This window comes from Ochotona curzoniae, unplaced genomic scaffold, assembly GCF_017591425.1.
Source record: "Ochotona curzoniae isolate NIBS_2020 unplaced genomic scaffold, NIBS_Ocur_1.0 contig_46, whole genome shotgun sequence".
NCBI classification, from domain to species: domain Eukaryota; kingdom Metazoa; phylum Chordata; class Mammalia; order Lagomorpha; family Ochotonidae; genus Ochotona; species Ochotona curzoniae.
The window spans coordinates 8,459,955-8,473,199 of record NW_024466340.1 but is presented as its reverse complement, the minus strand read 5'-3'; the positions used below and the strand labels follow the sequence as shown (position 1 = coordinate 8,473,199).

The 13,245-nt window shown below is 55.3% G+C and overlaps 1 protein-coding gene across 1 annotated transcript in view; it reads left to right on the top strand.

Annotated features, from left to right (window-relative positions):
• The window catches only part of TMEM132D (transmembrane protein 132D), a 259,981-nt gene that overhangs the window by 219,974 nt on the left and 26,762 nt on the right, over nt 1-13,245 (top strand). Inside the window, exon 5 of the mRNA XM_040986864.1 lies at nt 7,461-7,604. Coding sequence (XP_040842798.1) covers nt 7,461-7,604 — 144 coding nt within the window. The remainder of the gene's footprint in view (nt 1-7,460; nt 7,605-13,245) is intronic.

Below are 13,245 nucleotides of genomic sequence, written 5' to 3'. Positions count from 1 at the left end.
AGTTTCATGGATGTAAAGCTGGTAGGCTCCTCACAGCCTGCAGGGAGTTCTGTGGCCTTTGAAAATTGGACATGCATCTCCCTGCTGCCCTGGAGGAGAGGATCAGAGCCCATTTAGCTACGGACAAAAGGCACACCCCCATCCCACCCCACCGTTTGAAAAAGCAAACACGCCATGCTGTCGCCAGGCAGAAGCTGACCTCTGCCAGGCAGCTGTAAATGAAGTATCCGCTTGTTAGCCTCTGGTGCCGATCCCAGAGCACTTGAACTTGGCGTGCTCAGCGGCGCTTTGGCCGTGGCCGGACTTGGGCTGTCACTGGACGTAGTGTTTCTGACACCGAGAGTCATTTGGTTAAGGAGGTGTCCCGAGCGACCTCCAGTCCGACCCTCCCCCTCTGTGCAGACTGGGGGCTGAGCTGCTGCAGGGGACTGGGTGTGCACCGATGCGTCGCACGCCTGCCGGTCTAGAACTGTCGAAGCAAACGGCGCAGAGCTCAGCTGTCCTGGGCAATGAACGCTCCCTCTCCTTGCTCCAGGACACGGAGTTCGCTGCAGTGCGAAGGCCACTGTCTCACCCCACCTGATTGCGCCCCCAGAGCTGTCTCACCTCACTCAGCAAGACAAAACAGAAATCTACACTTTCATATATTTTACAGTCTTAATTTATTATAATTCATTGAAAAATTATTAAACCTCGAAAGTGCAATCAAAATGTATCCATGGCTCAGCTCATGGAAGCCTGATAAAATGTAATTAATCTAAATAAAAGTTATTTTGATGAATTTGCAAGGCAGAGTTACAGAGAGGGGGGGAGGAAAGAGAAAGATGTCCCAACCACTGATGTACTCCCAAAGTGGTCACAGGTTCCTGGCCTGCTTGAAGCCCACATGGGTGGCAGGGGCCCCAAGCACTTGAGCCATCTTCTGTTGATTTTCCAAGACCATCAGCAGGGAGCTGGATCAGAATGCGAGAGTAGGAACAGGGACTGGTGCCCCTGCTATGCCGCCACACCAGGCCACACGCCATGATCTCAACAGCGTCTGAAGCACAGCATCTCCCGTGGCACTTAAAGGCATGAATAAAGGCCGTTGTGGAGTGGGAGGTGTTAAAGCTAGCTGCCTTGGCACCTGTGATTGGCAGGAGAGGACTGGCACCCTGGTAGGCACCGCGGCGTGGCCATCCCTATCCTTACTCGAATGTTCTAGGAGACACACGCGAGCTGTCTTTGAGATGGCTTCATTTCACCAGCATGGCTTCTGGCTGCATCCATCTTGCTTCAGGACCCCCTGCTTTTATGGCTGAGTAGTGTCGTGTCGTGACAGTCGTCTGCCGATTCCGTATCCCAGCTGGTGTGAACCGAGCTGCCCGAAGCGTGGTGGTACCAGTAGCTCTCTCATGCTGATATCCATCGTTGTAAAAGGCAGCGCTCAGCCGGCCTGAGAATCACCCACTTTGTATCAGGCACAGGAGTCCAGCTGCCACGTCGCCCTCACCTCCACACCCAGCGCCAACCCGGGACACATGTCTGAGCCCAGGTGGGAGCCAGCGCAGTATGAGGCTGGGCTGAGCTCTGCACACGCCCGCCTGGGGTCCTGCAGCCCGTGCTCCCTCCAGAGGTGAGCCTGATGCAGAAGGTGTGTGAGGTGAAGGTGGCCAAGAACTCGTGGCTGATTTCCTCTCCCCATTTTTATTGGGCGTTTCCAGTAACACCATACATGACCACGGAGACCAACTGCCTGAGAGTCTAGCTTCTAGAATAAACAAATAGTACACAGTGAACATCACCCTTGAAAACCCTTCAAACGACCCATGACAAAGCTCCGTCAGACCCTGACCTCCACCTTTCCCTCAGCATCGGAGCGCTGTTGCCCCTCGGTGGAACAACCCGAGTGTTGTGCCCAAGGGTTCTGTGGGTGAACCTCCGGCCAACACAACAGCTCCTACGGGCAGTGTGGGCTCAGTGGCGTGGGCCCTGAGAGCCACTGGGACAGCAGGTCCCTGCCTCCCATCCCAGGCCCCCACCAGGACTGAACCTGAGGGAGCTGCCTCGTGAAGCAGCCGCCTCCTTCACCCCTGCCTCCCCCGCCTCCATCCCTCCTCCAAGTCCTTTTCTCTCAAGTGCCTTTTCCATTTGCCAAGAACATATTGAATCGATATAAGTCATTGAAAGTATTATGATACTACTAATAATAACCTTATTGAGAAATTAATTATGCAAGCCCTGTGTTAATGTGTCCGCGCATTAGCTCGCAAGGACTTCCTGAGATCAGTGCTGCTTGGGATTCTGCTTCCCAGATGAGAAGTGCCGAGCACTTCCGGGACTCACAAAGTCAAGCTGCTCGGAAGTGGCAGTGTCTGGATTTGAACACGAGGACCTGAGTGTACCTAACACCTGTGTGTCTCCTTGCCCCCTCCTGCACTGTGCACTCCAGGGGACTCGGCACCGGCTGAGGATGATTCCCAGTGATGATAACTAAAGCAGCCATGCACCTGCACTTCTGAGAGACATCAGAGCACTAAGCAGCTTCCCGGACACATTCCCTACAGCACCACCGTGGCGTGCGACCCTGGTGATCCCCGTTGAACTGACCTGCCGAGTTGCAGAGCAAGCAGGTTCTGGTTGCCTGGCCCCAGAGTCAGACCCTTTGCTCTCTCCATGCCGCCCTGTCCCATGGCTATTTTATATAACGTCTCAGAAACTACAAGCAATGTGCATGCTGTCTCCCCCGAAGGAGACGTGGAGGGTCAAAGTGTTTGAGCTGGGGCTTGAATTATTTCAGGATAGTTGTTTAACAGCAAGCTCCTCTGGCACAGTAAAATATGGTTTTAATATGTACATTTTTATTTCCAAGGCCCATTCTGGTTGTACAAGGCTATGTACACAGTGGCTCCATACTTTTAGTCTGAAGAAAAACCAAGACTTTCCATCTCCTCTTGCAACAACAGTCAGGAAAACTCCCCCAATCACATCCAGACAGTTGGCCTGCAGAATCGATCAGTTGAAAACAACGGAACATGGAAGTTTCTGATGAGTCAGTCGCCTGAAAACCTCAAGGTCAGCAAAAACTTGACAAAGGTTGTGCTAGAGGTGAACTGTGGTGGGAGCAAGAGAAAGGCGACTAATAACTCCAGGATATACAAACAATCGTAAAGGAACCAAATCCTACTCCTGAGTCCCACCACCATGTCCCTCCCGCCCCAGGGACACGCGGCATGATGTGCAGGTGGTGAGAGGGTGTGCTGCTGGCCTCGACTGGCCAGGGATATTGTAACGCAGCTGCTGCCGTCACAGAACCTTGTGCTGACAGAGCGGCCAGCCTCAAATACTGAGCATGTTGAGGCTGGAAATCCCTGCCGCACAGCAAAGAGCATTTGAAAATAACAGGGACAGCGTTTATAGTCAACCTTTGCACAAAGCATGGGTGAGTTTGTTGCATCTCGGCCTCAGGCCTCTCTGAGTCCACCCTCTGTAAATCACACGGACACACGAGATGCCGGGGTCTGCCCTTCTGAGGGACATCATCCTTTGATCAGGGACACATTTCCTTGAAAGTATAAATATAGTGAATAGAAAACCCACACTGGGAAACTGCACTGACAGAGGCACGAGAGGAAAGAGGATGTAGAGGGAACCTCATCTACCACCAATCAGCAGGTAAAGTCTGAAGCTGCTATTCAAAAAAGTGCCATCTAGTGTGTTCACTAAATAAACGGGGACAAACGTCTTCAAAACACAGGCGGGTTGCAAATGATGGCAGGAAGGAGGCAAGATGGGAGTGGAGAGAGGGAGTCACTTCCTGCGGCGTCTTATGTCTGCAACGAGCACGGATAAACTGGAGAAGAATTTTTTTTTAATTAATGTAGAAAGGGGGAGGGGAAAGCAGGGTGCGTGCCCTGAGTTTCCGTGGCTTCCAGAAGGCAGCCTAAGCCGGAAAAGGTGAGACGGAGCGCCAGCCCCACACGGGCTCTGCAGCACGAAGCCCGGCGCTGCCCCATGTGACGGCTAAAACACCATTATTCTCCGTGCTGCGCTGCAGCCCACGTTCTTGGGGGACCGGTGGACTGTGCTTGCTGTGTGCAGTGCGGGTACCAGCACGATGGATGATGCTGCCCGCTTGTTAAAAGCAGCACATGGGTTATTTATAAAGACAGGGCATCATTGCTAATTAGCTACAGGCTTGCCATGGCCATCCAACAGCTCTCCCATTTAACGCAGCATGGATGAAAAACGCATTCCCATCTTTGGCAGGGCGTGCTGGAGGACGGGGGATGCGTGGCTGAAGAAACCATCTAGGTGGACACGCAGAAGACCAGAGCGGGCCAAGAGTCATCGCTCTTCTTGTTACACCGCCAGCCTTTGCTGGGAAATGACAGGATTTCAGAAGTCAGTCTCCGTCAAGGCTACCTAAACTCGCGACAGGCAGTCGTGAGGGTAGCAGATGGGGCCAGCGAGGCAGGGAGGACGGTGTGGTGCAGCCTGGGGGTAGCCACAGCCTTGCAAAAGTTGGAAAGCACTGTGTGTGATTTAGAATGGCTGGTGTTACAGTGACATTCCAAGTAGCTCCAAAGTTGCCTTAAGAAACTGGTTCATATTCCGCACTGCTGCTGCCCGGCCCTCACAGGTCAGGAGCACAGAAACACAGATCACAGGGCTAATGGACACTGTGTTGCCATCAGGAGCACCTAAGGTCCCTGGTGCCGTGCAGGTGTAAGAGGACGCATAGCTGAACATAGATGCTCCTTCACACCGGCCCTGCAGTCACAAACAACCTGGACCTCACATCCGGTGGCTGGGAGCATTGACGGGACCTGCGAGGGGAGCACCCCGGGGCCTGCTTTGTTCCCCGGGAACTGGAAGTCGCCTGCCTGTTGTTCCCTCAGCAGCCAGCCACGTGGACCAGGCATCTCTACTGGTTGGTCAGGATGCATGCCTTACCAGGTGTAGTTTTTGCATTTCTTCACTTTGAAAAGAATCTTTATTTGAAAGGCAGAGTGACAAAGAAAGGGAGGGGAGAGGGGGCTAGGGAGGAGAAGGGAGGGTGAGGAGCTTTCACCTGGGATTCACTGCCCGGAGACCCACGATAACCAGGCCTGGCCCAGGCCAAAGTTGGAGCCTCGAACTCCACCTGGGTGTCCGGCCTGAATGGCAAGGACCCAAGCCTCGGCTTCATGTGTTGCCTCCCAGGCACATTAATAGAGAACTGGGCTTGCAACAGAATAGCTAGGACTCAAACCAGCAATATTGTAATTTGTTGTACCACAAGGCTCCCGGCCTCCCAGTCCCATCCTTCCATTCTTAAGTATCGCCTTTGAATGGACTCTCAAGACAAGAGAAAAATAATGTCACGGCTGATGTGGGCATGCTTCTTGGACCAGTGCTTTGTTTTGCCGTGAAATATGAATTCTCACAGTTGTATCCCTTCAGCATCTGAGGGCCTGGGATTCGGTCTGCTGTGGACACTTCTATAAGATGCAGTCAGGGGTGACTCGTGTGAGAGAGCAGACCTGGAAGAGCAGCCTGCAGCACGACACACAGGTGGAAGCTGTTGGCAGCATCCCCAAAGCCGTCCGCTGTGCATGGTGCTAGCTCCTTGTCGGGTGCAGCTCATCTTTCCTAGTGAATTCCCCAAACCTCCTTGCTCAGCCTTCCTTGTAAGGGACAGCACGTACATGAGGGTGCAGGCTGTGGCCTAGTCTCTGCCAGATGGATACACCATGAGCTAGTTTGTGTCTGATGTGGGGACAAGGAAGAGTTTAGGCACCCTTGTGGGCCAGTCTGTGGGACAGGCATGGAGGTTCTGGAACATTCTTCCTGACCAGTGGGCTTTTAATCATGAGAGTCAGTGGAGCATGTCAGGTGCTCTGGGGTCAAGGCTGCTGGTGGGATGTTGGCCAGAAACTTTCCTTTAATCCTTTTCTGCTGTGGGGCTACAGTGGATTTTATGTCTGTAAGGTCCCTCAGCTTAGTTCTTAAAACTGAACAATATTCCCAAGAAAATTTCAAATATAGAGTGATGCTGTGAGAAAGAGCGAATGTCTTGGTGTAAATAAATGCATTAGCAATGCAGAAAGTTGCTCAGTCGTCGGAGTAGAATCCTAGATCTAAACCGTGCCCCCAGCAGGGGCAGAGCCAGCTCCCCGCTGCCTCAGGCCTGTTGGTGGGAGACTGGCCCGCAAAGGAGCATTCAACATGGCCCTCTAGGCTGGACAAAAAGGCGAGCAAGTGTCTCCGCTGACACCCGGACGCTGGACACTCACTCCACGCAAACGAGAGTGCTCAGGTGCTCGTCAGCCCTTAACGCTGCCCTGAGAGTGCAGAAGCACGCGTGGCGGGGTGTGTGTGGCCACAGGAGGCTCTGCCCTGCCCACGCGTGTGCAGGCTCCGGAGGCCTGTGGTCAGGATGAAGAGGCGGCCCCCACCCGTGTCTTTCCTTTGCCACCAGCCAATGGGGCTGGAGAGCTGGAGCGCTCCTGTCCACTCGTTTCCAGAGTCGTCTGCCCTCTCGCAGGGCGGGCTCGGAGCAGCTGGCCGTGTGCGATGGCCCACAGCGGACGCAGCTCTGACTTGGCCGCCTTCCTTTCCCACAATGTTGGCTGTCTGGGCTGAGACCGCGCCTGGAGCCCTATACGTATTCAGACAGTTTAAAGTAGAGTCCTAAATTCAAGAGCATTCCAAACTGGAGTCTTGTCTTTTAGAATCCAAATAATGAAAAAAATATCTAGACATTACCATATGCAAAGACTAAACCGAATGAGCTGTCACACTAATTTCGCTCTGTAACGGAAAAACCAGAGCTTACGTAAGAAGCACTGGGGAGTTAGCGTAAGGAAGAGGGAGAGGTCATTGGCGGGTGACAAACGCGTGTACCTGCTGCCGGCTTCGGAAGACCCTAAAACTCCATGTGAAAACCGACGCCCAGGCGGCCTTCAGTGCTGGCCACGAGGGGAGCACCGGGCACTGTGCAGCAGCAGCGTCCTGGGAGCTCTCCCACAGGCGTCCTGACTCCGCTATGGTTTTGTCAGGGAAAGGGCCAGATGCGATCAGATTTCACTGGAGAGGTGGGGCATGACGGGACAGAACTCATTGTAGCAGTGCAGAGGCCTGGGGCGAGCTGGAGCTGAGCAGATGTGTGGGCTGCTGGGGCCTTGACCTTCACTGGACAGGGACAACAGCAATGCAGGGAGGAATCATGGTTCCTGGAGCTGAATCTTCTCCAGGGGAAACATGGGCTCATGTGACTTCACCAGAAAGCACGCACTGGAGCTGGTGTGTGCTGCAGGCCCAACCCACAGGGGAGGGCTGAGGGCAGGCATGGCGCGCTGCGCAGAGATGCGCCCGGCCGCTCCCAGGCAGGGCGCGCTGCCCAGAGATGCGCCGGCCCGCTCCCAGGCAGGGCGCGCTGCCCAGAGATGCGGCCATGCGCCCAGGTGTGTGACTGACAGGCGTGTCTGGTCTTGCAGGAGGCGGAGATCCTGAACACGGCCATCCTCACGGGGAAGACGGTGGCGGTGCCGGTGAAGCTGGTGTCAGTGGCAGAGGACGGCGCGGTGGCCGAGCTGCGGGAGTCGGTGGAGTGCAGCTCCTCGCACGAGGATGTGCTGAAGGCAAGTGGACAGCGGGCGCCCCTGCCTGCGCCCCGCCGCATCTCCGGGGCCTCGCGGCAGCGGCGGGCTGCACTGGGCTTCCTGCGGCCTCCTGACGCGCACGTGCCGGCCAGCGGGGCAGGCGTGCTGGGCATGGGGCCGGCTCAGGGCTGGTGTCAGGCTCCAGGCGTGCATGGCCATGGGGCCCTGGTGTCAGCCTCCGTCCCTCCCTCACACTGCGTGAGCCCCGCCTCGCTCCGGCAGCAGTCTCAGGGCAGACAGGGGACGCCAGAGGAGCAGAGTCTTGCCTTGCCAGGGAGTGGAGCTAACTAAATCCAGCCTGGAGTCGCCAGGCGCCACAGCCTAACCCCAGGACCAGCGCTGTGGGGACGCGGCCTCCCTCCCGCCCCCGGGCCGCACGGGCGGTGGGGACAGCCTTTTCTCTGTTGCTGCCAGGAAGGGGGGAGGAGCCTCCCCAGCTCTTCTTGTCCTCAGTCGCCTCCTCCCCAGGACCTCTCCCAGCCTGACCCCATCCGGGTGTCATTTTGATCCACTCACCTATGCGGGAACTTCAAGAGCTGCGGGCAGAAGGTCCTTCTGTCTCTCATTCTCTCTGTAAACTTGACTATCCAAAAAAAAAAAAAAAAAAAAGCTTCAAATCTCACATTTAGATCCTTAATGCATTTTAAGTTCATTTCTGAGGATGGTAAGAGCTAGAAGGGTCTGGCCTCATCCCTCAGGTGGTCTCCAATTTTGCCAGTGCTGTTTAAGAAGACCCTTTGTCTCCCACTGATTGTAACATGTGGATTCACTCCCAGTGCCTCCATTCTGCCCTGCTGTGCTCCCAGGGCCTCCGCTCTGCCCTGCTGTGCTCCCAGGGCCTCCATTCTGCCCTATTGTGCTCCCAGGGCCTCCGTTGTGTTCCCAGGGCCTCCGCTCTGCCCTGCTGTGCTCCCAGGGCCTCCGCTCTGCCCTGCTGTGCTCCCAGGGCCTCCGCTCTGCCCTGCTGTGCTCCCAGGGCCTCCGCTCTGCCCTGCTGTGCTCCCAGGGCCTCCGTTCTGCCCTATTGTGCTCCCAGGGCCTCCGCTCTGCCCTGCTGTGCTCCCAGGGCCTCCATTCTGCCCTGCTGTGCTCCCAGGGCCTCCGCTCTGCCCTGCTGTGCTCCCAGGGCCTCCGCTCTGCCCTGCTGTGCTCCCAGGGCCTCCGCTCTGCCCTGCTGTGCTCCCAGGGCCTCCGCTCTGCCCTGCTGTGCTCCCAGGGCCTCCATTCTGCCCTGCTGTGCTCCCAGGGCCTCCATTCTGCCCTATTGTGCTCCCAGGGCCTCCGTTCTGCCCTATTGTGCTCCCAGGGCCTCCGTTCTGCCCCGTTGTGCTCCCAGGGCCTCTGTTCTGCCCTGCTGTGCTCCCAGGGCCTCTGTTCTGCCCTATTGTGCTCCCAGGGCCTCCGTTCTGCCCCGTTGTGCTCCCAGGGCCTCTGTTCTGCCCTATTGTGCTCCCAGGGCCTCCGCTCTGCCCTGCTGTGCTCCCAGGGCCTCCATTCTGCCCTATTGTGCTCCCAGGGCCTCCGTTCTGCCTGCTGCACTATGCTAGTTCTTGCAGAAACACTTCTCCTTAGTTGCTCCAGTTGCAACCTGGCTGTGATTCTACAACAAATGTTTATAATGTGTCGTGTTGGCAAGCTAACCTGAGTCACTCCGTCACTTGCACATTAACTTCTAAGAAGAAGCACGCCTTTAGCTATGTTCTCCAGCTCAGGAATGGCTGCTCAAACCCTCCCCAGGTGTAATCATTTCCAACTGGGTAAGCGAGCCAAGGTTGGAAGGCAACATGAATTTTCCATGAGTGTCTCCCTAGCACTGTTGGCTTTGGACCTTTTTCCTCACTGCAGAATCTATTCTCCACCCAGGAGTCAGCGTGAGCCTTTTCAAATGTGGGTCACATCACATCGCTGCTCTCCTCCGCATCCCCTGTGGCTTTCCTCTTCCCTCCAAGTGAAAGCTAAATTCTCTAAATTGTCCCTCAGGCCCATCCCATCTCCCCACCCTCCTCCTTAGCTTCTCACCCACCTGACCTCATTCCTATTGCTCTGCTTGTGGCCACCCAGCAGCCCTTCCCGGCACTTCCCTGGCACTCCGGTCCGTTCTGTCTCCTGCAGACTGCACAGGCAGACCCGGGTCTCCAGTTTCACAGCGACAGCACCTCGGACAGTCCCCTCCGGGCTTGGTCATGAAGCTCGCTGGTGGACCCATCCTGTGTTCCTGGCCATCTGTGGGCCACCCACCTCATGGGGCAACTGCGTGATCAACTTTGCTTGGTGAGGGAAGGGGTCTTGGGGCAGGCATTTGGCACAGCAGTTAGCTCACGGCTTAGGATGTCCATGTTCACGTCCCAGTGCCAGGTTCGAGTCCTGGCTGTTGTGCTTCTGGTCCAACCTCATGCCAGCATACATCCTGGGTGACAGCAGGTGGCAGCTCAACGCTCGGGTCCCTGCCAGCCTTGTTAGGGGCGCAGACACAGTTCCTGGCTTCAGCCCAGCCCAGACGTCTCCTGCTTTCCAGTAAAATGAAAACAAATGTGTTAAAGGGAGCTTGCTAAGTAGTCACAGTGAGCGGGAATGAAGAGCGCTGTTTGTCTTGACTGTCTCTGCAGTGACCACCGCGTGTCGCCACTCAGAGCGACAGCTTCCTCGCTCAGGGAGCAGGCCCTGGGCCGCAGCGTAGGGAGGGGACCGACCCTTCAGGCGAAGAAAAAACCCTTCCCTGCACAGGGAGAGGCACTCCCTCTGGAATGGAGAGTGCGGGTGGGCACTTCTGGAGCCGAGTGCACGGTGGGGGCACAGGGGATATGTGGGCAAGGGTCCCTGGTTGTGAAAGGGTCGCAGTAGGTTAATCTGCCACCTGAGATGCTGCCATGCCCAACTGGTACCACTTCCTGTTGTAGCTGCTCCACTTCAGACCCAGCTCCCTGCCAATGTGCCTGACAATGCGGTGGAAGATGGCCCAAGTGCTTGGGCAGCCGTCACCCGTGTGTGAGGCCTGGACGGAGTTCCTATCTCCCAGGCTTCAGCCCAGCTCAGCCTCTCTCTCTCCAATAAATAAATAAATGAATAAACAAATCCTGTTTGAAAAGGAGAGAAGAGTCAGCAGCTGTGAAAAGGGTCACAAAAGCAAGGGAGCAGGGAACGGGATGAGGTGAGCAATCAGCTCCGCCCCAACTGTGAGCAGGGTGTGGAAAGGCAGCCTTCTCGGGTGTTGAAACAACAGCAAGGAGCTGCAGGTGGACTGCCCACCCACGGGTGCCTGGAGCAGGAGGAGGGAAGCTGCAGGTGGACTGTTCTCCCACGGGTGCCTGGAGCAGGAGGAGGGAAGCTGCAGGTGGACTGTTCTCCCACAGGTGCCTGGAGCAGGAGGGAGGGAAGCCGTGGCCTCTTCTCACCCACTTTCTGCGATTCAGAACAACCAGGGCAAGCTTTAGGACCCACCGACAGACTGTGAGTGCCTTCTCTGTAGATCTGGCTCTTGGGTTTTCTGCCATTAGCTGTTACTGTGGCGGGCTGCTCGGAGCATGGCAGGCTGTCGTTACTCACACGCGGCGGCCTCTGGTACGTCTGGAGGCGTTGTAGACTGGAGATGTGCTTTACTTTCTGCTGTATCCCTGTACCTAACAGATAGTGCAAAGCAGTTGCTGACGTGCCCCATTTGTAGGCTGTGCCAATGACGAGACCAGCTTTCTGTTTTTGTTTGTTTGTTTGTTTGTTTTTAAGGCAGACGTCTGTCTAATGAGGTATCAAGTGTCAGATCTTTCATTTCATTCCTGAAGTGTCCCGGGTTAAGCTGACTTTGTGTGTTTGGTGGGCTGCTGTAGAGAAAGATTCGCATGGATGAATTGCTCAGGGCTGCGATGCCCCCTGTGGCAGCAGTGCAAATTGCAGGCACAGAGCCCTTGCGTCTCTAATAAGCCTGCTGTGTCTGGCTCATTTTCTCCTCCGTTTAAGGGATAGAAATTATGCATTTGACATAGAGCTCTGTGACTACGAAACGGAACGAAACAAAAACCACTGCTACGCAGGGAGGGGAAACACTGCCAGCAGGTGCATTAGGGCCCGAATTATGTGCTGCAAGCCTCTGAAAGCTCCCACCTAGACACCCAGCAGCTAACAACGTGGATCATGTACAGAAGGCACGCTGCTGGTCCGAGGCTGCTGTGCCTTTAAGTGCAGCGTTAGAATGGCGGAGTTTGGGATGAAGATTTAGGAGTCAGATCTCCGCTGGTTCTAAAATGAGGATTGCAGCCTCCCCTTTTGCACATCACACACAAAACGTATGTGTATAAACCTGCTGTGATCCAAACCCCACTCACATCAGAAAATCTCATTAATGAAGACAGGGAACGTAATTAGCACCCAGCCAACACCACGTCCCTGGCCTCCATCAAGAAAGTGTTGAAATGAACAGGCAGAGAACGTGTGTGTCGGCTTCCACGGGAAGCTGTGGACGTGCAGCGCTGCGCGAGCCATCAGACCATCCCGAGGGAGTGGCTTTCTTCATTGGTCTCAAGGCCTGGAGATCTCTGTCCGAGGGCACCTGGCCCTTGAGTCGCCCTGACTTGAGTTCTAGAAGTGCCTAGCGTCTATTCTTTAGGGAAGGTCCTTGGTCAGAGGAGAAAGAAGCTGTCCCGGGAGCTGTGAATGTGTTGTGACCAAGACAATAACCAGAGTTAGTCCCTTCCAGGTAAGCTGGGGGAGCCACAGTCCTCCCCGCCTCATGCTCCCAGAGCAGGTCTCCCTCCAGGGTACTGTGTCAAACCCACACCTTTCCCGTGAACTCACTGTGCAGAGGACCCAGGAAGAAGTGCTGTGACAACCCAGGCCAGCACTTGGAGCCACGGCCACCACGCAGGGCAGCACCCCTCTCCCCCCGGGTGGTGGTCGGGAGTACACAGGGTACACAGGTCATTGCTCAAGTATCCGTGAGTGTCCCAGTTCAGAGGGAGGTCCAGGTCCCGGGGCAGAGGAGGGGCAGGTCCCGGGGCAGAGGGAAGTCCAGGTCCCAGGGCAGAGGAGGGGCAGGAGACAGGAGGGATGCCCAGGTGGAGAAGGTCTATGGGGAGGGTGGAAGCAAGGAAGGAAGAAAGGAAAGACTGATACAGAGAGATACAGGTAACTAGAAAGAGAGAAATTGATCAATAATATATAGAAGCTGAGTAGATGTGAGAAGTCATTTTGGAATATTCCATGTTTCAGATATCCACTGTTGATAGCTTAAGAAAGAACTGGATAGATTCATCAAGCATTTGATATCCGTTAACTTGTCCTTACTGGTTTGTGTTTGTTTTGGCGTCTTTGAGTTGGAAATGTGACTCTTCATGAATAGTCTCACCTTTACTCTTGGGGACGTGGGGAGGGCGCAGACAGGCGGGTGTCTTGGCGAGCCTGGAAGTGGTTCACAGAGGCCTTCCGCTGTCCTGTGCCTGTGCTCCCGCGGGGCGGAGCTGCAGTTCTACCCTCCACGTTCGGCTTCCACTTCAACTCAGAGAACCATGTGCAATTTTAGAACATCAACAGGCTCAGCCCAGCTCATGTGAATTGCTTTAACTTAGTGAAATAATTTCCACTTGGGTTTAGTTTGCTAGGCAGGTTGGGTTCATCTGTGTTCATGTGGGCT